General features: G+C 38.6%; 1 protein-coding gene across 3 annotated transcripts in view; it reads right to left on the minus strand.

Annotated features, from left to right (window-relative positions):
- scube1 (signal peptide, CUB domain, EGF-like 1) overlaps positions 1 to 23336 on the minus strand; it is a 109116-nt gene that overhangs the window by 45366 nt on the left and 40414 nt on the right. For 2 of the 3 annotated variants that reach the window (XM_041977652.1, XM_041977651.1), the window contains exons 5-7: positions 9537 to 9665; positions 7101 to 7217; positions 2475 to 2564 (exon numbers count right to left, since the gene is read on the minus strand). In XM_041977652.1, the coding sequence (XP_041833586.1) occupies positions 2475 to 2564; positions 7101 to 7217; positions 9537 to 9665 (336 nt within the window). The remainder of the gene's footprint in view (positions 1 to 2474; positions 2565 to 7100; positions 7218 to 9536; positions 9666 to 23336) is intronic. The other variant, XM_041977654.1, reaches the window with a different exon arrangement.

Here is a 23336-nt window from a genome sequence, read left to right on the forward strand (position 1 = left end):
ATGGCCGTGATGTTTAGCTGTCTCATGAAAGAAAAATGTGTATGATATGATATAATGTAAATGGTTTCATGTAAATGCTACCTTGAAGTAGATAGTACACCTGTCAAACATTTCAGCAATGTAGGGCTATACATCTACACTTAAGATTAAAAGAAAACATACTAAAACTCAAATGTTTGGAAACTGGAAGAGAGAAAAATCAGTGGAAAGGTATCTTTTCTCCTCTGCCCAGTTCGTCTTTCTATCTTGCCACATCGTTTGTTGATAGTCTGTTTCCACCCCTGCAGCAAATTTTCATTAGAGTCTCCCCTGCAGCTCCATTTGTCTTAATCAGTGTGGCATCTCCATTATGTAATCGTGGCCTATTGCAGAATCAGGAACGATGTGTCAGAATAAGCATGCCAATGGATAAGAGTGTCAAATCTAACATACTGATGCTTTCAGGTGTTGCCAGTGCATCAGTGGTAGACTCTGTCCTCTCAACTGCCACCAGCATGTTTGTTCTGCCATGCTTTTAGGTGCTGCACATGTTTAATGATGAAAGCTAATAAAAGCACAAATATTAAAATCTTTAAGAGATCATTTCAGTGCAGAGGTTAGGACAGGGTTCACATTAGGACGTAGCACGCATGCAGGTCAATCACAACTTGAAAACACAAAATGTCTGAATACCAACTAATTTCCAACAAATAATGAACCAAACGATTCTTGACTTCTGAGTTGAGCTTTTGGTTAAATGAACACTTAGCAGTTTTAGCTGAAGCATGTTTTGTCTGTGCACATCTGTAGGATTCTTTCTTTCTTTCTTTCTTTCTTTCTTTCTTTCTTTTTTTCTTTCTTTCTGTCTTTCTTGCTATTAAACTTTGTGGACGTATTTATTTACACATGTTGTGGATTTATTTATTTTAGTCATGTATTGATTTACTTCTCAACTTTGTGGATTATTTATGAACTTATTATTAAACTTTGTGCATACTTCTTTATATATTTATCTATTCATCTGTGCATTTATTTTTGAAGTATTCATTTACTCATTTATTTACTTACTCAGTTCTTATTCACTGACTAACTTTTTTCTTTATTATTTGTTTGCTTATTTATCAATCATGTTCTGCGTTTGTATCTTTATGCATTTATATATCTGCTTGTTTTTTTCCTTTTGTTTGTTTGCTTTTTTGTTTGTTTTGGCAACCACCTATTTGGTTGGTCAATGATACGAAGATTTTCTGAACTATAGGCTGCTGCCCACAAAGTTGGAATATTTCAACTTTATGAGCAACAAAGAATATGTTGATGAAAAGCATTTGTACATCGCAGCACTCACAAAACCATACATAAACAAGAAACAAAATGTATCTCGCAACACATTCCGATGCCACCTAGAGATGCAGTCATGATTAACTCTAACTTCACTGGAGAGGATGATTTAAAAAGAGACACATTTCCGGGAAAAGAAATAATTGCAACTGCTCGTGTGATTTCAGTGAGGTGAATACAAAATACAATAGGCAGCCTTCAAACATGACTTTCAGGCTGGGACAGGACACATGCTGGTACAATAGGAGGTTAAGCAGGGTGTGGCCAGTAAGGAGAAATAAAACTATTCGGTGAAAGGTTAACCAAGGGAGGAGAGAAAAGGACAGAGAGGTCACATATGGAGGAGATAGCCTCTAAGAACATATTTCCCCATATTTTCTTCAAGCCACAACGGCCAAACCTGCTAAAAGAAAACTTGCAAATGAAAATGGTTTATAGATTACAGACTGCATACCAGGTAGACTTTCTGTTTGTAGACCCTTGATTTATAAATTAATAAAAAAAAAAAACATGTAATTAAATAGAAAAAGAGTTGTGAAAGTGCAGCTTTAGAAAAAGAACAACTTTGACTGATTGAGTTAGATCATTTATTCATTAAAAGGCCCAAAAGCAACAAGAGTAGGGTGGTAGGTTTCAGCCCATCATAAACCTATTCATGCTCTTTTACTTTTTTATTGAATGGAAGAATCAGAAGAATCTATATGATCTATTTTTTCTCATTTACACCCAACGATGAAATCAAAACCAGATTGGAATGAGATTTATCAAGTATTAATGAGCTCATCTGATGATAAATATATCATTAAATGTGGGTTTTTGATGAGTAATCAGAAATGAGGGTAATGCAACACAAAATATGTAAAGTGACAGTTAGTCACAGAAAAGTTTAGTCTGTGAGAAGTTTGGTAGGCAATGTTAGGTAAAAGGAAACAGTGACCTCTTTCAGTCTTTTTCCAGATACAGTCTTGGATACAGTTGCTAAGGAACTGTGACTGTCGGGGTGGACACAGTGGGTACCAAAGGTTTGCAAAAATGTTTAAAAAAGAAAAAAAAAAGGGGGAAAGAGAGGATAACGAGGAGGGACGGAGAGATGTACAGTTGGGGGATACAAGCACAAGCGGCATGGCAACACATAGAAAGAGGAAGAAAAGAGTTACCCATAAGTAGCCGCCGTTTCACTCGCTTGTCCACATCAGCTACTGACGTGGCATTGAACTCAGAGCTCTCAATTGCAGCCTCATCTTTCTCTAAAACACAAGTGACAAGGGGACAAACAGTGAGCAGCAGGTTAATGAGAAGCCCAAATGACCAGACCTTCAGCCCCTCTTGGCGTTTGAGCAAAAAAAAAAAAAAAAAAAAAAAAAACCAAAGCCAAGAAGCAAGAAGCGATGAAGAGGCGCCAAAATCCCTGTTAGAGTGTTAATCCCCAAACAATGATAAACCCCTTGGAGCAAATCAAAAGAACAAAAACAAAATAAATTAAACTGTGGGCAGCTTACAAAATGAAGCGGTAGGTAGGCTAAAAGGTAGGGATGGAAAGAAGAATGATCAGGGATTAAAGCATAAAAAATAATAGAGGTTTGGGGTTTTAGGAATGGAACGGGGTTGGGGTGAAAAATAAGCTGGATTTCGATTCTGATGTTGACATTGCTGTCGCCAATGGAGTTTGTGTCTTCCATATCAAACAGCCACACTGTGTCAGCAATAATATCCTCATATTAAAATGACGTTGAAAGAAGAGAAAAAAAGAAAAGGAGGAGGGAGACATGTCCAACATTTCCAAGACAAGCTGCTTCGAATGTGGGCAAAGAGACAAGCAAATCAAATTAGGTGACGATGACAAGAAAATGCACAAGGGATGGCGCATGAGAGAGCAATGAGCTTAGAGAAAGAAGCACCAAGAACTGAGAAAGGACAAGATTACTGAGAGAGAATAAAGCAAATGGGGGGAACAGAAAGAAAGACGAATGTTCGAAGGTAAAAGACAGTCAGTCCCATTATGGCTCAAAATGGGAAGAGTATATGAGGGGAGGACAGTTGCACACATTGAGATATGAGCTTTGAAGGGAGAGTGTGGAGAGGACATGCATAGAGATTTAGGTAAAAAGGAAGAGTGGGTAGTCTGGTGGCAGCGCTGGTTGCCTGTTTGTCTATGGAACACATCACAATTGGCTTTAACAGTCAACGCTGGAAAAACCACATTCCCCAAAAAGGTGGGCAACGGGGTGGGGGTAAAGGGAGAGTGACGGGAGGAGAAATGGAGGCAGTTTGCACTGGTTGTAGGGTGTCAGATGGCTGTTAGTGCAGCATGCATGTCCTGCTATGGATGGTGGTTTGATGACGGGACTGAGAGCGGAAGCCAGCCTTTCACTGGGCCTTAGTCATTAAGGCCTGAATGAGCATCGTTCTATGAATGGACGCCGTTTGCTGCAAAAGGACAGGCCTTTGATGTCTTATGAGGTGGTGGGAAGAGCAGATAGGGGCACAATTAATGTCCCCTCCATTCCCCCCACTGCCCCACCTTGCTACCATTTTTTTCTGTTTTCTCTGGATGATGGACAAAGTGAAGGACTCTGTGAAGCACACTAAGGGATGAATGGAAGCTTTCTGGTGCTGAGCTAACAGGGTAAAATGTGCTTGTGTGAATGTGTGATTGTTGAATCAAAAGCTTGTGCATACCACTGCGTGAACTTTTGAGTGTGTGAAAAAAAATCTGCCAGTGTGGGAGATAAAAATGTAAGTGTGTGAGAGGGGTGGAGGCATTGGTCAGGTTTGAGAAGGGGTGGGAAGAGAGAAGTCCCAGCCACTCATTCCTAAAGAGTCTATGGGACTATAGCAAAAGCTCTGTTTTAAAAAACTATGCAGGACAAGAAGGAGGAGGAGGAGGAGGAGGGGGGGGGGGGGGTTAAATCACTCTACACTACTACAGCTAGGAGGAGAATGGTAAAAACCAATGCACTGAAAGGAAACAGAAAGGCTGGGGTCAATAAAAACAACACCACAATAACAGGTATACTTCAATTCAACAAGAGAAAATTAAATAAAAAGGAAAAGGAAAAAAAAGAGAGTCCATACAAATGCTGTGCAGGCTCTCCAATGCAGCTGGTTAACAAGACAAACAACAAACGGAGGGATTAGTGAAAGAAATAGGCAAATAGATGATGTGACATGTGAGTCGAGACATGCGGTAGAAATGTCAGGTTATGAGAATAAAGAGGGGTGGACAGTGCAAGACCCTGAGTGACAATGGGCGCTGATGGATTGAGGGTGAGGCATGGAAGTCATCTTTGTGTTGGCTGATTTTTTTTATTTTATTTTTTTCTTGTTAGAGCATTTGTTTGGGGCTTGTGTGGCGTTGGTGAATCAGGATGTAGTTGGAGGACCGGAGGGGGAGGTTAGGTTTGCATTGTCAGAGCTTTATGTAAGATCAGGCTGCAATTGAGATGTCCGTTTAACCACAGAGTCTAACACAAGCGCCCTGACCCCCACACCCCCCCAAACCCAGAGTTACTCTTTCCTCTTGGTACTCTGAGGAGTAACCCTTATTTCCACCTGATTTGGTTTAAACATGGATGCTCAGACAAGACAGGCAATCAGGTACTTTCACCAGAAAGCAGGAGGAGGTGGTAGGAAGAAGGAACAAAGGGACGGTGCTATATAGATAAAGGGGGGGGTAAGAGGGTTGGGGTTAAAAGGTATACCCAAAAAGCAGTGGGGACCCCTAACAGGCCCTTTCTCGCATCAAAGTATAAAGAGAAAAAGACACAGAGAGAGAAAAGACACAGGACACTGGGAAAAGATGGAGAGGAGAGTTCCCGCTCTCATTCTGCTTGCAGCCTTTTCCTTGATGGAGCGTTCCACTTCTTCAAAGTAGCTGCAAAGAAAACGGGTTAGCCGCAGTCAAAACCTGACAACCTGCTACCATCAGTTTCATTGGGGAGGACCAGAGAGAGACAGAAAGAGATACAGAGAGAAGAACGTGTGTTCCGGTGTTCAAACAAACCAGCATAGATGGCTTATTAAAACAGGACATTATGGATCATCTGCAGATGATGTTGTGCAGGTGGTTACATGAGGTGGTTTGAAACATGCACAAAGGTCCATTTTAAATTCTGGGTTCATTAAAGTTCCCACCGCCCAATTACAAGTTAGCCAGAACTTGTAAACAAAACTCCTAAGGACTCGCAAACAGCAACAACCGAAAAGAGATTTTAAGACCTGTAATGCTGCCAGCTTAGAAAGACTGGCTGCAGGGAAGTAAGGCCTGCTGCAAGGAACTATAAGAATAGCTGTGAACATCTCTGGAATTTTTTTAATTAGCAATATCCATGGCAGATTCCCCAGAAAAGGAAACAGACCTTCTTCTTCATGATGTGCATTGTTTTACCTGAATTCAAAAGGTCATTTATTTACAAATTCGTCTTTGGCTGCTAACAAGGCTAATCACTCCTAGCATCAATATATGGTAGAGGTAAATGTTTTATACATGTTGTGTTAAATTATTGATGATAAATGATAACCTGTCACTGTGTTCAGCAGACAAAATATTAAATATACAGTGCTGTTTCTGCCCACTGCAATCCAAAACCAACATACAGAGTTCTGTTAAGTTCATGACCTGACAACTTTATTTATTTTGTACAGCAGTGCACAAGAACAGTTGTACAGAAGTCAACCAAAGACATCAAAAACTTTAAAAGAAAGGAGTTGAATCAATGTTTATTTTTAAATAAAAAGCCAGTTACTGGGACTGACAATAACTTTCAGCCTCTGCAAACTTAAATCTGCAGAGAGTGTAATGAAAAGAATCAGAAATGAACAGCTTCACTTACCTGCAACGCCTTATTTATCCTCTACTGATTAGAAAACAAAAAAGGCAAGACGTAAATGAACATCCATATCCACGTTGCAGAGGCTCGTTTCTGCTCGGATCAGCTGAGTTTGGGCATGATGGATGTATATTTCAGTGTATGTAATTAATTCTCCAGAAGACATTCTATTATCTTTATATTATTATATCCTGTACATACAATAAGTTATAGTTCTACTTGTGATTATAAAATTAATCTGGCAAAAAAAAAGACAAAAAGTACTCAGAAGACACATCATGATCATAAAATAACCCTTCTTTTAACATAAAAAAGAAAATCCATGATTTTTTTTTCAGATACTGGATATTAAAAAGGAACCTAAGGCAATATATTTGCTGGTAAAAAACACAAGATTTGTCCGTGTATAGATGTGGGAATGAGATTGGCATGGTCCTTAAATGTGGCACACCATAACCTTTCTGCACCTTGGCCATTCACGTCCTCTCTGCAATGATGTTGCATAGAAACCTGTCCACAGCTACAAGATATGACGTAAGGTTCTTTGCAGTATGCAAATCCAAGTCAAGTTACAATTCTGTCAAATTTTGTAGGAAATAATTCTTTAGCTTGAAATAAAAAAAATCTTTCAGAATGATTTCGATGTTCATGACGTAATTAAAACATAGCCACAGCATAAAAATAGGTGAATTGTAATAAGTTTATGTGAAGAAAGCCAGAACCCGACAGTAGCAGAAATGCAAGGATCGTTTAGGATTAACTCTTGATTATGTTTGGTAAATTAATTTGTGGAATTTTTTTTTACGTAATGAGCAGTAATGACGTAGGCAGTGATCTGCCTGCAAACCAAGTCACTTGTGTTTTTCAAAGCCTCCCATCATGCAACAGATACAGTCAACCAGCCTCTGGGAATGTGATTGCATAACTTTGGGCAGCACTATTGTTGCCACTTACCGATGCAGGTCTTGCTGTCTGAGTGCAGGGCGTACTTTTGGTGGCAGCCACACACTGGCCCTGTGTCTGTGTCATCGCATGTGTGCTGGCAACCGCCATTTCCATAGTTACATGTCACTAAAGAGAACACAACACAAATAACACATTTTTCTTTTGGTACAGTTACTTCTTTATAATCACAGTTGTTAATTACTTAAGATTTTATTTTTTTTATTATATATTTTTCCAAACCAGAAAAGAAAAAGAAAAAAAACAACAACTTAGCGGAACATTTTCAGCATCATCTGAATAACGATAATCTTAAACTGTAGCAATGATGTGAGGCTGTGTTATCGTGTTAAGTATAACCCAAACAATGAAATGTGGTGTTTTTTTTTTATATAAATGATTTACTCTTTAACGTCATATCAGTACATAAAAGTGACGCTGTGTATCTGGATTGTACTGCTTGCTTTCATTGCTACATGGAACACTGGTTTGCACGTTGCATGGTGTTTTGGTGGTTGGCACTGTCATCTCACAGGAAAAGGTTTCAGTTTTTGGGTGGGACCTTTTTTTTTTCTTTTTTTTCCTCCGTCCTCCCTTACCCCACAAGTGTTTTCTAGCGTGCTAGGCTAGAATCTGTTCTTGCCTGCTGAAATACAGGTTAAATAAGAAAATAAAAAATAAAATCTCCTGCTACTTCTGAATCATACTTTGCTCAAATATAAATCCCACCTTTTGAACAGAAATTGTTTCATATTAATGCCAACACAATAAGCAGTATGCGGCTTGCAGTAACACTCGATCATTTTTCAACTTGATTTCAACTCGAAAAAAGAACGTAGCTGCTGGTCTGAGACAAACAATAGATACGTAGGACTTGGGTGAAAAGAAACTAGTCTGTATTACCACAGACAAGGTTTCAAATGTCACACTGGCTGCCTCTCTCTCTCTCTCTCTCTCTCTCTCTATATATATATAGATATATATATATATATATATCTATATATATATAGATATATATATATATATATAGATAGATAGATAGATAGATAGATAGATAGATAGATAGATAGATAGATAGATAGATAGATAGATAGATAGATAGATAGATAGATAGATAGATAAAAACTGACATTATTAAAGTCAATATTGAATAATTGCGTTAAATAATCGACATCTCAATTTCAATCAAGATGATCGTGATTATCATTTTTGCTATAATCAAGCAGTCCCAATCAGAAGATGCTACACTGTGGTTATAAAGGGATGGACATGGTCAGCAACAATACTCAGGTAGGCTGTGGTGTTTAAATGATGTTCAGATGGTACAAATGGGTCCAAAGTGGGACAAGAAAATATCCCCAACACCATTACACCACAGCCAGTAGCTTCAACTGATGCAAGGCAGGATGGCTTTATGTTTTCATGATGTTTATACCAAAATGGCCATTTCTGTGCTATAAAACCTTTAGTAAAAGTCACTGGAGAAACAATGACCCCACTACCAACTCTGCCTGTGCAGAACAAACCACAGGGGCATGAATGCTCACACCTTAAATTCTAATTTAATTAAGACTCTACTGTAGGATTTTGCACTAACTTGACTTAACAAAAACTAAGTCTTAAAAGAAATGAAAGTTTAGAAATTGAAGACAGTGAAGTGCGTAAGTGAAGAAGCAAAGGATGTTCTGTGTGGCCTTGATGAAGACAACTTCCGTTTCTTTCATCACTTGTTTACTAGTGTCCCGCGCCATCAGGCTTAACAGGCTGGCACAGCTCTGGGCCTCTGCTGCTAATGAAATATTACCACAGCAGGGGTGCATTACAGCCTTTCAGAGGCTTTCGCAACCCTTAAACTCTGTCTGAGAGGAGAACAAGATATGATGCCAAAAAACGTGTAACTAAAAGCTTACTTTTTCCCCTCAACAACATCAGTCCTGAATTCCATGGCTGCAGGCATTCAAGGAGAAGAGTGAGAAACAGGGACTGAGCTGTAAAGGGGTGTTTAGACTCGTGAATTTTCTCTACTGAATCCTTCAGCACCTTCAGCTTGGGCTGACATGCTTAACTGAATTCGGTATTAAATGTCCACCCTCATATTTTACCACTGAAGGTCGACTGGAATTTGTCCATCATTGCTATTGCAGATGCTTATTACATGAAGTTAGATTTATCATTGCAAAAGTACGTAACTGCAATAAAACTTGTCTAGGAAGAATTTTTGTTTTCAAAAAAAAGTGTTACAACATTACTGCTTTATGAACTCAACGAAAAGTCAATTGGCAAATTAATAAATTACAGAAAGAGCAAAACAAACATATATCAAAGATCTAAAGGTAGCATTTCAAGTTATTTGTGAACTGTGAGACAAAAGAAAATAAAACAAACGTGAGTGTGTGTGTGTATTTGTGTGTATCAAAAGCAAATATGGAAATCCATTGTGATACATACATATGCAGTCTTTCTGGTCTATATCTAGCTCAAAGCCAGGACGGCACTCGCATGACACTCCGCCTTTGACTGGAGCCTCTCTGCAGATGTGAGCACAGCCGTGGTCCTTGTTCATACAGTTCATTCCATCTGTGCAAGGGAAGGAAACAAAGAGACATGGAGGTTGTTAGGCAGGAACTTCACTAGTGCAATGTAAAAATGCTGGAAACATACAAACACTTGTATAGAAACTATTACTTTTGTGAAAATGTAAAGACCAAAAATGTCTCCTTTCTTAGGGTTCAAACTGATTCAGACTCAGTTGCTCATGTGGGGCAGCAGTGGCTCAGTTGGAGCAGGATTCCACCAAACAAAAGGGTCGGCCATTCAATCCCCAGGCTTTAGTGTAAAGCACTGTGTGTTTATAAGTATATTTATAGATTCATATGGAAGAGCAAATTATTGCAGCTGGATATAGAGAAAGAGACAAGGTCATTACTGGATTACTACAAGGCAGCTCCCTTAAAACTGTTGGTAGATGTGCAAAATTTAAAGACTTGAAAAATTTCACATTGGACATAATGTTACAATCTGTCCACCGCAGCGAAATTGGATATGACCAGAGCTTGCACAATTCAAACCAATGAACTAGTTTCCCTTAATGAACTTAGCACGAGTAAGAAAAACTGTTTTTGGTTGATTTTTCTTCCCTTTAATAATAATACTTTTAAGATTTTGCAATGATTTTCTGTACTGCACTCATACTGACCCCTGTATTGGTCTAGTCAATAAGAGGTAAACTCACTTTTGACACGGGGTTTTGTGCCAGGACTAAATCAAAGGTAAATGCAAGGAAAAGCATATATGTAATAATTAGAAATAGCAGGGACCAAAATTAAATGAGTAATTCACTTACAAGCTCATTAGAAGCCTTGCAAAGAAAAACCGAGATCACCTTTTGGGATAATTTTACTGTGATTGTTTTCACTCTAGTGCTGACATCCTACATCCACTGCATCATTATAAGCCCAGAATCACACCCAAGGACACCCTCTATGATGAAGTTATCTCTAATCATGAGCCAGCTGACAGCTAGCGGAGTTTTAGCAAAGGAGTTGTGTTTTCCTTTGTTCTGTGTGACGAGGAGCCCAATCCTCAAGCGAAGTTGAACAGCCAGGGGTCACATCAGCCTATTATTTTCTTTGTTGCTTAAAAAAAATGCTTCTGAAATTCCTACTTTCCCACAATGTAAAATCCAAACAATTCCTCATCAGCTGCAGTTAAATACTCTAACAGTCCATGCTGTACTCAGCCGCTACTGCCTTTTTCTCCTTTCTCCTACTACCTTGATCAGTTCATTCCTTTGTTTGACCTGTTTAATGTGGTGTCAGTCTTCATAATTAGTTATAAAAAGTAATGTGGCAGCTGTATGAGAGACAGATGAGTGTTAGGATGTTGATGCCAGAGTAGGGATGAACTGATGGATAGAGTAAAGAGTGGAGGAATGACAACCTATCTTTTCCAGAGAGTGGAGTAGGGAGGATGAAGCCAGTCAAAGATATCGCTGGAAAGAACTAAAAGTCAGCACACATGATGATGTTTTTTTTTTTTAATCATACCACATTTACATGTCCTCACTTGCAAAAGATGCATATTTCATGCCATTTTTAAAGTCCGAGCAAATGAAAGTTTCAGCTTTGTTTTCTTTGGGTTTTCTTGAAGGAACCGTCTGCTTCACACTCACATAAGATGCCAGAAAGACGTAATTAAGAAGGGAGGGAGTTGGGAGTGTTTCTCCGAAGGCAGCTTTTGGTAGCTAGTACCTTTTTATTTCTCTGTGCAGTTTCTTATGAGAATAAGCTAGATCAACATACTCCTTCGAGAGTTTTCATCAGGGTCAAAAAGCTTTCCTTTTAACAAGAAATGACCCATTAAGAAGACGTCTTTGTAACAATGACTTCATAAATAGTTATGAATCAGTTATATTAATGTTAATTGCAATAACAGCACAACATTTTGTTGATTTTGTACTGGCTGGTTTTCATCAACTAAGTTCTCAAGCAGCTGAAAAGCCATAGAAAAGCAAGAAGAGGAGGACCTATCGTGGAAGGATAAACCTCTGCATGATATGTACTACCAACAGCTTAAGAAATTGGCTAATATTGAGTATGAGAAAAAGCTGGTCTAAAAGACAGCTTAAAGGCACTGATGGAGGCTGAATAACACCAGACCAAACCCCTAAGTGTAAGCTGTGCAAAGTGGCCTCTAAGGCAGTCCAGCCCAGAGTAGCAGAGCGTAAGATGCAGGCAGGTAAGGTAGACATGGAGCACCATAACCTGAAATAGTCTACAGGGACATCTGTACCAAGTTTGGGTTGGAAGTCCCAAAGTCAAGATGAGCAATGCTGCCGATCTCTACTGATAAACTGGTGATAGCTAACCAACAATAGACATTGAGGTGGTCAGTAAAGTACAGAAGAAGCAAGTATGATGTAGCGATCCCAAAACACAACAGCATCAAGAAGAAGGAACATTAAAAGTTTGAAAAACAAGGATGTTGAAAAGATGAAGAAGCGAATGCAACAGGTGCTGGTGGTGATCAAAGCACCTGGGGCTATGACTTCCAACAGATCCCAGGAACACCATCAGAGATCTCCATCCTGAAGTCTGAAGAACAGCTAAGATGCTGCAATGAGCCCTCAAGCTCTCAGATCTGTAGAGGACCAACTGCCACTTGGCTTTTTGAATGTGATAGATAATAGCAAGAGGCAACTGATATGAAAACTCAGTCTCGGTTCCAAACACTGATTCACGCCAGATAGCTAGACACACAACGAAGAAGAAAACTCATTCATCTATTGGTTAATGCAGAACAACTTCAGTTTCTAGAACGTAACAGTTAAACATGGAGCTGCATCAGATCCTTTTACCAAGCTATTTCTCCCATCTAGAGCCACCTATTACCCCACACACATGTATGTTTTGGTTGTGTGTACCCAACCAAACCCACGATAAGCATGTGCTGAATCCACGATGCACTTTGTATTGTAGTCCACTTCCTGTATTTGGTCCGCTTGGAGTGGACTAAGACTGGTCTTTGTTGGCCAACCAATACCCCAAAAGAAGCTGACTTTCCAACAAGGATTCAAATTAAAAAAGGCTGTTGTGATTGTGCCCTAACCAAAAAACATATTGCACACTTGATTAAACTTCTTGTTTCAATTTAATTAAAAAAGAAAAATCTATCTAGGTATTGGCTTCCATTTAAGAAATAAGCATCCCAAGAAGAGCCATAGCACTCAGACTCCACATACATAAAACCCTTTCCAGGTTCCCACAGCAAATCATGCCTCTTCATGTAGCCCAAAAGCACTTCAGGGGCTTCATTATGGTGCAGGTTTCCTTTGCAAGACCCCTTCAAGAACAAAAAGTTCTTTCTTAAACACTGCCAATTGAGCTGTCCACTTCAAGCAGGTCCTTCCTATCAAAGTTCAAAATTAAAGTTGGAAAGTGCTAATTCCTTTATTTACTTTTAATCTCATTTAGTTGCAGATAAGAGGAATCCCAGATATTTCATTTCATTTTGTCTCCTTGCATTTAATTTCCTTCATTAATTTCCTTTTTTACGCCTGCAGTTTATTACAAAAGAAAGTTGGGATGGGACAATTTAGCATTAGTAAGGAAGTTAAAACAAAATTAACAATATTTTTAACAGGCAAAGTCAGAATTTAGTATTATAATGATTTGGTCCAAAAGTTGTATTCACAACAAGATGAGCCTTTTAAGAACATAATGACTATTATAATTTTAATGTTGTCATCAAAATTATTATGCTCTTGTTTCAAAGGGCTGTAGCATTTGAAATCTCCGGACCGGATAGAGTTGGGTGGAAAGTGTGTATTGGCCACTGTTGAAAGTTTTGTGTGTGTGTGTGTCTGTGTGTGTGTGTGTGTGTGTGTGTTGGGTGTAAAGAAAAGGATAAACAATAGAGGAGGTTAGGATTTGATTACTTAAGCACATTTGTGACAAACCACTTCTGGTCTTTGTTTATGTATTTTTATCTAACCAATTTATTCTATTTATTTATTTGCTTTTTATCAATCATATTTATGTATTTATTGTTTTTAACTTATCTTTATTTGCTCATTTATTTTAATAAATTTAAATATTAAATAAATGTTAATTTACTTGCTACTTAAATGAAACATTTTATTCTAGTCTCTTTTTTATTTTCTTCCATATTTTTTCCCATTTTTTTTTTGGTTTTTCTATAACTGTAAATAAATTCAGGCATTAAGGGGTTAAAGTGTCAATCAGAGCAGAGAAAATGACAGCCCAAGTGAAGAAAACTCTCTGGGAAGTAGCTATATCAGTATCTGAGTGTACCATAAAGAGAAGACTTAATGAGGGCAAATACAGAGGGTTCACCAAACCATTAATCAGCCTTAAGAAAGTCTAGAAAGTCCAGACTAGACTTCACCAAAAACCTACTAAAGAAGCTGACTCTGACCACTGACTGGACAGATCAACCGGTACCAGAATGATGGGTAGAAGAAAGTATGGCAAAGCCTTGGAAAAGCTCGTGAAATACACCACATCTTCTGTAAAACTCGATTGAGGCAGCTAGGTGGTGAAAGCATTCATGGCTTCCATTGGTTCTGGGTCAACGGTGTTAACTGATGATGTGACAGCAGCCAGAAGCAGCAGGAAGAAATCCAAAGTTATAGGAGTTTACTTTTTGTTGGATAGAACTAAGCTGATTGGATGTTAAAAAACAATGAAAAACAATGACCTAAAACATACTGCGAAAGCAGTTTACAGCATTGTTAATTATTCATTTATTTTTGAGCCCCTAAAATGAGGAGATTTAACATAAAAATTGTTGCAGTTTCTAAATGCTTCGTAGAATTTTTTTTTCAATCTCTTAAATAAAAACCTGATAGTCTGCAATTACATCTCAGTTGTTTCATCTTAAACCTAAAGTGGTGGCATGCAGAGCCCAAATCATGACAAAAACTGTACAAATATAATTTGTATGCCTATCTGTAAGCTGCCTTCAAGATAATTCATTTTCCAAGAACTTCAAATGTAAAACCTCATGACCTCACACTGCTGCATATGTTGATATGTGTATGCATGAAGACTGTTTCATCATTAGGAATATTAAAAAGTGGTAAAGTCAGGGGAAATAATCAATCATTTATTTATTTATGCATTTGTAATTCTATTCCATTTTTGCTGATCTGTGGTTGTACACAGATTTATAAAACACAAAGCCAAAACTTCCTTGTGTTATAAAATCTGTGTAATATATATCAGCAAATATAAACTGTATACAGAGGCTGTTTAACAACAAGATTTGAACTCTGAACTGCTCATAAAATTAGGAAAGCAATGAATCCAAGGGGTACAAAAAAAACCCTTGGATACACACACACACAAAAAAAAAAAAAAAACTTTGAACAGTGGCCAATACACGCTTTGGCCTTGTTTGAAAACCAAACTCATAAGAAAGCAATGTTACTATAATCAATTTAAACCTGGGAGAAGTCAAATAAACTGAGGCAGCAGGAGAAGGCGGACACAGACCCGTCACTCAGCACAACTGAGCCTAAAACAGCAAACAGAGCCAGGGGTGCAAACCATGGCCCCTCAGCACGTCTGCGACGAGGCAGAGCCTGCATCATCATCACATGTTAACACTGTACATCTATATTCAATGAAATCTGTCTAGCTCAGTGTCTGCACTGACCTGCTAATTCACAGACAGTTGAAATATTTGACAATAAATAAATAATAACTTAAAACACATTTTCTCTCATTTCATTTATATGTATTTATTATATTTAATTATCACTTGTGCAGCAACTTTTTACAATTTGGCTTTTGAGAACACTGATAATGATGTTAAATAAAAACTGAACAATTTTCAAATCTTATAAAACTATATGTTATTCCCAACGGAACATAAACATCCTTTCAGATATTAAAGCTGTGAAATTTTACCATTTCATAGAAAATCTTAGCTCATTTTGAATTTGATGGCAGCGACACATCTCATCAGAGAAATGAAAAGATTTTTTGGAGTTTTAGGAGAAATGTTCCCATTCTTGTCTGATGGAGGATTCTAGCTGCTCAGCAAACCCATGCCTTTGTTTTTTTTCTATCATGATGTGATAAATGCTTTCTATTGGTGAAAGGTTTGGACTGCTGGCAGGCCAGTTCAGCAACTACACTCTTGTCTTGCAAAGCCTCGCTCTTGTGATAGATGTGCAAGGCCTTCCCTGAAAGAGACGACTATTTAGTTTTCAGCATTGATAAAGTCGCCACAGATGTGGAAGTTCACCACACCATTAGGCACCAATGCAACCCCATACCATCAGAGATGCCGGTTTTTGAACTCTCCACTGATAACAAGCTGGACGCTCCCTTTCCTCAGACCACTATAAATGAGCTTTGGTCAAGAGTAGATGGTGGCACTTCGGATCATGTTCAGATAGGATTTCTTCTTCACACCTGTGCTTGTGTTATACACATATTTGTGTGCAATTAAACTAAAAGATCAAATTGTTTTAATGCAAACAGTGGTATCTATGGAGCCCCAAATGGTGGCATCGATAGAAAAAAAATGAACTCATGGCCACATGTAATTAATGTAACATGACGCTATCTTGTTGTCACAGATGACTAACAAGTTACCCAAATCATGGCCATAGGTCATGACTGCAACCTCAACTTTATTTATCACACACTTTAAAAACAACCAAGTTAACCAAAGAGCTACAATGTGCACCATTACAGTAAAATAAAAACAGTAAAATAAATAGCATATGAAGTACATAAAAATGTTCTATACAGTTAAATAAATTAAAATAATAAAAATCAACTAAAATTAGAACAAGTGGGTTTTAAGAAGAAATAAATTGTGGCCGTTAGTTATGCACATATTTATTATTTAATTAAATTAATTTTGAATATTGGGATGGACTTTCATATTAAGCTTACTGGGTTTGTCTAGCCATAGAGTGTACTACAACGCAACAAATTTAGACAGGACACCAGGTACATTAGTCATCCACTGTAATATTGTTCCCCTAAAACTATAAATCCCACAAAAACTATGCTTACACTACAGTTACCTGTATATTGCATTGCTGAGGTAAGACATGAGTAATCTAAAAGTAAATTCAGGGAAAACTGATTGAAAGCTGACTTCCAATAAAGCAGCCACATTAGAGCACTATTATACTCTCCCTGACTAAAACTCAAATCATTCCAATTTCACAACTACTTTCAACATCGTATATATTCCCAAGCACATTAAAAAATGTCCAGATATCCGTCCAATGAAGCCGTATGTACGCTACCTATTGTGCGAATTTGTATTAGCTTGCACATTCTGTGTGAGGATTTTAAATACTCTGGATCATATGCTGTGACCTCAATCTACAATCTCAAGTAAGTAGCTGCCTTTGCTGTTCATAAAGTAAAAAAAAAAAGACACTTTTCATCCAATACATGAAAAAATGTCTTAACCACATTTGCCTGCAGTTAGAGATGAAAATGTACAAAAAAGGTTTTGTCCTTCCATCTCAAGTGTGCAGCTTTGTTTAGACTGTGGAGGTCAGTAAGTTTACAACGACTGAAGTTCCTCACGGGGAGCCCCAGCATGTCCAGATAAAACACTGAATCTTCATGGCCCTTGTCTTCATGGCCCAGTAATAGCCCCCAGGATAGAATCGGTCTCTCACACAGTCTCTCTTCTGTCTCTTTTATTATCCTCTCTCTGTCTTTCTCTTTCACTCTCCCTGCCTTTATCTACCTCTCCACACATCTCCTTTGCTCTCTGAGGAGCTCCAACTCCAGATGAGGTCCAAGCATATCACAGCCGTGTTATTACAACCTGACTCTTGCAGCGATACACCCCAAAGCCCCATAAGTCTGGCTGGCAGAATGCAGTGTGAGACAGAGAAAAAAGGAGAAATCTGGTGAAAGACAGACAGCTAAATAGGCAAGATGGAGAAAGATTAGAGTAATGTAGAGCCTCACATTTGTTCTCCTCTGACTTCCTCTGAGGCTGATGAGGAATGAGGTGATGCAGAACGCCAGCCGTTTAACCCAATCGCCTCACCAGGGACAAAGAGAGATTTCAAAGCTCCATTCAACTGTAGAGCAAATGTGATCTTAACTTTTGACGACAATTAAAACATGAATAATGTGAAACACATACACAAATATTCCATAACTATACAAATAAAGGTTCATGATACTGTAAAAACACAAATCAGAAAGCAACTAGACAGCGAACTGTCCAATCTAAAAGCAAACAAAAGTTTTTATGTATGAGTAAAGTTTGAAAAATGACTAATAACCTACTGACTTACTCTAAGGAGGTATTTTGATATTTTAAATATTCAGAATAACTTCAATATTAATTTGATATCATAAAACCTTTATGGTCAATATGATCGAATGACAGGGTATTATAAAAATACGGAAAAAGGGCTACAATTTTCCTCCCCTGTTCTGTACTGCAGTACAGCTCCATTCTTGCTGCGATTTGAAGTAATTTGACACTCTGGACTACTTTACAGCCGGGTGTCCCAGTGTCCCAGTCTGCTTGCTGTCAGAACGGCACTGGCCCAACCAGGACTTTCAGTCTGTCACCACAACTTATTTTCCTTTGTTGCTCGCACCCGAGTAATAATAATAAGAAAAAGAAGAAGAAGAATAGGATTAGATTTATATGGTGTTTTTCAAGGCACCCAAAGCACTAAAATTGAATCCATTATTCCTTCACTCCTCATTCAATCTTGGTGCTACATGTATAGCCACAGCTGTCCTGGAGCAGACTGACGGAGACATGGCAGCCAATCTTCGTCAATGGCCTCTCCGACAACCAGATACAACAAACAGCACAGTACCACTGAAACCATGGGGACATTGTTGAGCAATATAGTTCATTAATGGCCACACAGACAACCACCGTCGACTCTAATGCCTCTTCTTTAATGTCTCTTTCTGAGAATGCGTATTATCATGACATTCTCCACGGTCATCATGTTTGCTATAAGGCTATTGAATTGATGTTGGAACTCAAGCTGTGTCCTAATTCAGGGTCAAGACACTTCAGAGTGTGGAGACTACATAGGCTAGGGAGTGTCCTATGTAGTCTGCACACTTCGAAGTCTGTTTAATCTTTGTGAAATGGGACAGCCTACCTAGCCAATGAGAATTTCCCATAGCAGCAATGTAGGACGTGGAATCACTTAAACCTCTGAAATTGCTGTTTGCATATCAGGACACTTTAATGAATGTAAACACCAACCAAGTAATAATGCTAAAAATTTAGACTCTTCATTATTAGACTCTTCATTAACCCCTTAAAATCCACAAATATCAAATATTACAAAATTTTAATTTGTTTTCAAACATGTTTTTAATGTATTTTTAATATACTTGGTTTTGTCTACTTTTGTCTACTTTGGTTTTCTATTAAAGTGTAGTAAAAAAAAAAAAAAGTACTCTTCTGAACTTTGTTGAACCGTCTTGTGAGCAACGAAAAGAGGAGCAAATAATGCATCATCCAGCAGCCTCAGTTTGAAACCAAATAAAGTGCAGATTTGTTGGGTGGATTCCAAATGGGACAGTGCTTGGCGAACTATGATGTATGTAGCCAACGAATCTGCACTTCCGACCCTAACTTGGGACACTGAAGTGAACTCTGTACAGTGGATATGTTACCCAACAACCATGACAACATAAAGCATTCATGGGGAGTATGTACGTACGGGGCGTTTGACAACTTTTGAAACTGACGTACCTTACATTGTATAGATAAGCATAAAAAAGCTCTCATTCTTAGAACAAATGTTAAGTTTGCTGCTGCTTGCATGCCACTATCCAGCACAAAAAAAAATCACTAAATAAATATCATCTCACAAATTTGAATGCTGGATTGTAAAATCCTAATTATTTTACATGCATGCTGGTAATAATGTAGATACATTGGAAAAGGTGTTCAAAAATACAAATTTCAGACTAGAAAACTAAACTGTCTTGGACACAGTTGGTTGCCGTACCCATCATGTGATGCTATCCAAAACAAGACAACTGTGTACTAAAACAGTAGGTCTTCTTAGTATCACATGTAAACAAACCTGACCCATAATAGAAACAATTTCTTTGGTCCAATAAAGTAAAACAACAACTTGTTGGCTGCAGTGTAAAAAAGTCATTTGCAGAATTTCATGAAAACACCTCTTTTTTTTAACTGTTGCAGGTGGGAGTAGATCAGTCATGTTTCAGGTTTATGGTGAGCAGCCAAGAGAAACAGGATAGAATGAGTTCAATTAAATGCCACTTTCTGGGAAACACTTTAGATGAAAAGCAGAAGAGAGATAATAAACCTTAACATACATTTGGAGACATAATGAAATGTACCTCAAGAGGTATAAGTAAAAGGTGTTGTAGTAATACAACCTGTACAATAGCAGAAATATGTGGAAATACCTCAAAGAGCAGCTCATGCAAGACAGCCAAAGAATATATGAACTCAAAGCTTTTTGTCCAAAAAGAATAAACTTGTTCTCCTCCAACTAAGAGCTCTTCTTAATGGCTGTGGTTTATGAATGAGAAGTGGTGCCTGTCAGTGTTGTTAGGAAATGTCTGACGGGAGCACCAGCTTTAGAAAAAAGAAAATCAGGGAAGGCTTAAGAGGCACCGAGGATGCTGTGGTTTTACCAGGTATGTCCAGGAGTGATATAGTATGGTTGATCAGATTTAGATAAACTACTAAATACTTTACACTGTAAGAAGTAGCTAAAGTAAAGACAGAATTATACATTTACCAGCCACTTTATTGGGTTCACAAATTGGTGATCTATTCAGCTAATCACATGGCTGCAACTCAATGCATTTAGTCATGTAGACATGGTCAAGATGACTTACTGGAGTTCAAACTGAACATCAGAATGAGGACGAAAGGAGATTTAAGTAACTTTGAACGTGGCATAGTTACTGGTTCTAGACACTGTTCTGAGTGTTTCAGAAACTGCTTATCAACTAGGATTTTCATAAACAACCCTCTCTAGGGTTTACAGAGAATGGTCTGAGAAAGAGAAAATATCCAGTGGGCAGCAGTTGCCTGGATGAAAATGCCTTGTTGGTGTATGTGGTCAGAGGAGAATGGGCAGACTGGTTGGAGATGATAGAAAGGTAACAAGCACCGGTTCTAACCAAGGTCTGCAGAATAGCATCTATGAACGCACACCACATCCAACCGTGAACCAGATGGACCACAGCAGCAGAAGACCACACCGGGTGCCACTCCTGTGAACAGGAAACTGAGGCTACAATTCACACAGACTCACCAAACCAGGACAATAGAAGATGGATAAAATATAACCTGGTCTGATGAGTCTTCATGTCACATTCAGATGGTAGGCTCAGAATTTGGTGGAAAAAAACAAAATTATATATTTTTTGGCACACTTTGGGCTTCTTAATGCCAACTGAGCATTGTTCGAATGCCACAGCCTAGCAAGCAAAATCTCTGAGGAATGTTTCCATTGCCTTGTTGAATCTAAGCCACTAAGAAGTTCTGAGGGTAAAAAAGGTCCAAACTGGTCCAAACTGGTTTGTTTTTATTTATTAAACAGCAACAATACACACAGATGACAAATAGATACTGAAACTGATACTGAATAAAGAAATATAACAATTGAAAAATCGCCCGGGATTTTGCTCTTCGATTGGAATTTTTTACAAAGACAAAATAAACATCATAGATCATAATCTAGTATAATCCTAACATTTGAGCCTGTATATGCTTGTCTGTTAAATGGTTGAAGTCTAAGCCTTTTTACCTAATGATGTCCTATGAACAAGATGACTTCCGACCAAATATTATCTTCAGATAGCAGCTCCAGCTTGGTGTTCCTTATTTCTGATTCTAACCAAGAGCAGTTTACCAGCAGGACTGGCATCCCATCAGTCACTTTTGGATTTCAGTTGCTTATCATTTAGGGTGACCAAACGTCCTCTTTTGCCCGGACATGTCCTATTTTTGAGAGGTAAAAAGTGCATCCGGTCAGAATGGCAAAATTGCCTGGGATTTTCTCTATCTCAGCCTTAAATATGTTCACACTGGTTTTGCATTGCGTTATTCACTTTCAGACAACGAGCAACAGGAGAGGGAAGGGGAGAGGAGGAAGCCACAGCAATGAGAGGACAGTTACCTGTTAATGACATCACATCACCTACTGCTTGGAATTATGAGACAACTCAAACGCATCATAACTTTGTAATGCGGAGAAAGTGTGCATGAATCTCCCTTTTCATGTAGTCTCGGATGGGTTTTGCACCCATTGAGGGTGACAGGTTTCAGCTCCTTCACTTTCTTTGCAGTTTAACACATTAATAAGATGAACTGAAGACCAGGTTCATCTTTTGGACTGATGGCCTTGACAGCCTTTCCGGTTGCAGCTCACTTGAGAGTGACTTAGTGATTGGTCATCTTCTCCAGATTGTGCACATTCACGAGAAGAAAGGCACACCCTGCATTCACTCCTCAGTGTAAAGGGATCGACACACGGGAGGCGACCAGCGACAGCAACAAGCAAAACTCATCACCACCCTGGTGAAATCGAACACACGGGACGACACAAGCAACAGTAACAGTGGCAGTGTTGCACATCGACAAGTATGAGAAAGTCAGACACAGCTAAGATGATCTATTCCTCTATGTTGAAAGTGTTTGCAGACTGCGCTGTATAGCCTGCTCTCATTGGTCAGTCAACAAAGCCCCTCACTCGCTGGTTGTAGTGCCATGCAAAAGAGACAAAAATTGAAAATTTTTCTATTTTCTTGTGTCAGGTCACAAACCAACCACGTGCACGTATACATGAACGAGCGAAACATTTCACATGCACGAATGTTGCCTGTTGCTCTGCTGGAGGAGGGCAACGATTTTCGCCTCATCATTCAAGTTCCATAGGAAATGAATGGAGAAGGAGTGACATCGCCTCCCATGTGTCGAACCCATAAGGCGGAAGACGGTGCGGTGGACACTGCAACACATGCCACCCAAGAAAGAGGGAAAGAAAAATTTTGTTCAAATTCCAGAAAGAAACAACGATTAGTAAGCAATGGATGAAGTTTGTTTTTGGGAGCCAGCCACAGAGTTGCACCAACGTTTGTATTTGTGACCGGCACTTCACTGAAGACTGCTGGATAAATAACAGCCAGTACAACGAGGGATTTGCGACCAGGCTTTAGCTGAAAGGAGGGTCTCTTCCAACAATCAAGAACTGTGTTTCCAATTTTGATCCACAAGCTGTAAGTAAAACTGACTGCAACCAACGTTACACCGGACTATAGCTGGTAAGCAGAGTTTTTACCAGACAGATACTGTACATCCTGTTGCATTCATTGCGGTGGGTTGCTGAGTTGCTCACTCTCATTTTCAGGCTCTTATTCGGGCTCGAACATGTATGAAAAATGCTGGATTGATTCCTGCCCTTGTGGACACATATTAAAATAAATAAGCCTAAAATGAGCATAACAGAGCCACTTTAAGTGTAATAAGGAGACTAGTTCTCCCTTCCATACAGGACACAAATTCCGCCTGTTGTAACACATGCTTTTGTGTAGTTGAATAACGTGCCTTTACCGATTAGATGTTTGTTCTTGGGCTTGGATCTTGTGAAATAAATTTCTAAATAAATTACTTATAGTCTAGTGCGACATATATATATATACACACACACACACACATATATGTCACATGACACATTTTAAGACTGGTGCGACTTATACTCCG

The sequence above is a fragment of the Melanotaenia boesemani genome, chromosome 23 (genome assembly GCF_017639745.1).
Source record: "Melanotaenia boesemani isolate fMelBoe1 chromosome 23, fMelBoe1.pri, whole genome shotgun sequence".
NCBI classification, from domain to species: domain Eukaryota; kingdom Metazoa; phylum Chordata; class Actinopteri; order Atheriniformes; family Melanotaeniidae; genus Melanotaenia; species Melanotaenia boesemani.